Genomic DNA, 1,192 nt, shown 5'->3' with positions numbered 1-1,192 from the left:
ATTATATATATATATATATATATATATATATATATTGCAATTTGAATTGATTAATTTTAAATTTTGGATTCATTTCTGCGTACCTGGCTATATCTCTTTCCACCAATCATCTTCACCGTTATGTTTAACATCATATCATCAAACCAATGGCCAATATCAACTTTAGTTAGTACATTTTTTGCTTCATTAGCAACAAAAAGTGTGTACAATTCCTTGATGCTACTCTCCACTTCTGAAATTCGAACATGCTTTAACCTCTCCAGACTCTTACTCGATAGCAAATTATTAACCACCAATTTTCGAACCATACGCCAATAAGGTCCATAATTTGCAAATGTAAGATTTGCATGGTCATAGCCAAGATATTTACAAGAACAAGTAGCTACTCTATTGGCTAAGTTCTTGTCTTGTGTAGTAAAACATTCTTTTATTGCTTCATAACTACTCACAACGGCTATTGGGAACATTCCTTGACGGATGGTGAAAACTGGCCCATACTTATCTGCTAACGCGGCTAGGGTATGGGCCAGAGGAATTTCACCGTCCGTGTTGCTCCTATTGCGACCGTCTAACGTGTCGCTTAGGATTTGAGGGAGGTGGCCTATAATTGGCCATGCTCCTGGAAGTTGTGGAGGGGGTGGGCCAAATTTTTTGCTATTTTTCCAAGTTTTTGCTTTTCTTATGAGAAAGAATAGGAAAACAAAAACTAGAATTCCAATAATAGCTTCAACATGTGAGAGAATGTGAATTTCCATTGGACAAAAGGGAAAAAAAAAATAGATTGAGTTAGAAGAGAATGTATTGGTTTGATTGAGATTTTGAACTATATATTTAGGCTTAATATATAAGTAACCTAACTAAATTTCATTTCGACACTTGAACTAAGGCTTGTTCTAATTACGCATCTAATTACGTTTCTATATCAAACACACACTTTCGATTCAAAAAAGGTTTTAATGTGTTATCAAGTGTTGATTATTTAAATAAGTTAACCAGCTAATTTTTTTTTAATCATATGCATTTGTTTCAATAAGTCATAAAACCTTAGACCTATTCAAATTGAGGTTGATATGTATACTTAAAGGAGATGACATATTTAACATAATTAACTTAACTATCTAATAAACGCTTGAGAAGATATACAGTACTATCTTCTTGATGAATATTTTATAAGTAATAATGATTTGATCCA

At 32.6% G+C, this 1,192-nt stretch overlaps 1 protein-coding gene across 1 annotated transcript in view; it reads right to left on the bottom strand.

The window, feature by feature from the left end:
* Positions 1-755, bottom strand: part of LOC102589007 (cytochrome P450 82C2-like) — a 3,583-nt gene extending 2,828 nt beyond the window's left edge. The window contains exon 1 of the mRNA XM_006347203.2: positions 84-755. Coding sequence (XP_006347265.2) covers positions 84-755 — 672 coding nt within the window. The remainder of the gene's footprint in view (positions 1-83) is intronic.
* Between the last annotated feature and the right edge of the window lie 437 nt (positions 756-1,192).

Source organism: Solanum tuberosum, unplaced genomic scaffold (assembly GCF_000226075.1).
Source record: "Solanum tuberosum cultivar DM 1-3 516 R44 unplaced genomic scaffold, SolTub_3.0 scf00087, whole genome shotgun sequence".
Lineage (NCBI taxonomy): Eukaryota > Viridiplantae > Streptophyta > Magnoliopsida > Solanales > Solanaceae > Solanum > Solanum tuberosum.
The sequence above is the reverse complement of the archived record's forward strand: the minus strand, read 5'-3'. Positions and strand labels throughout refer to the sequence as shown.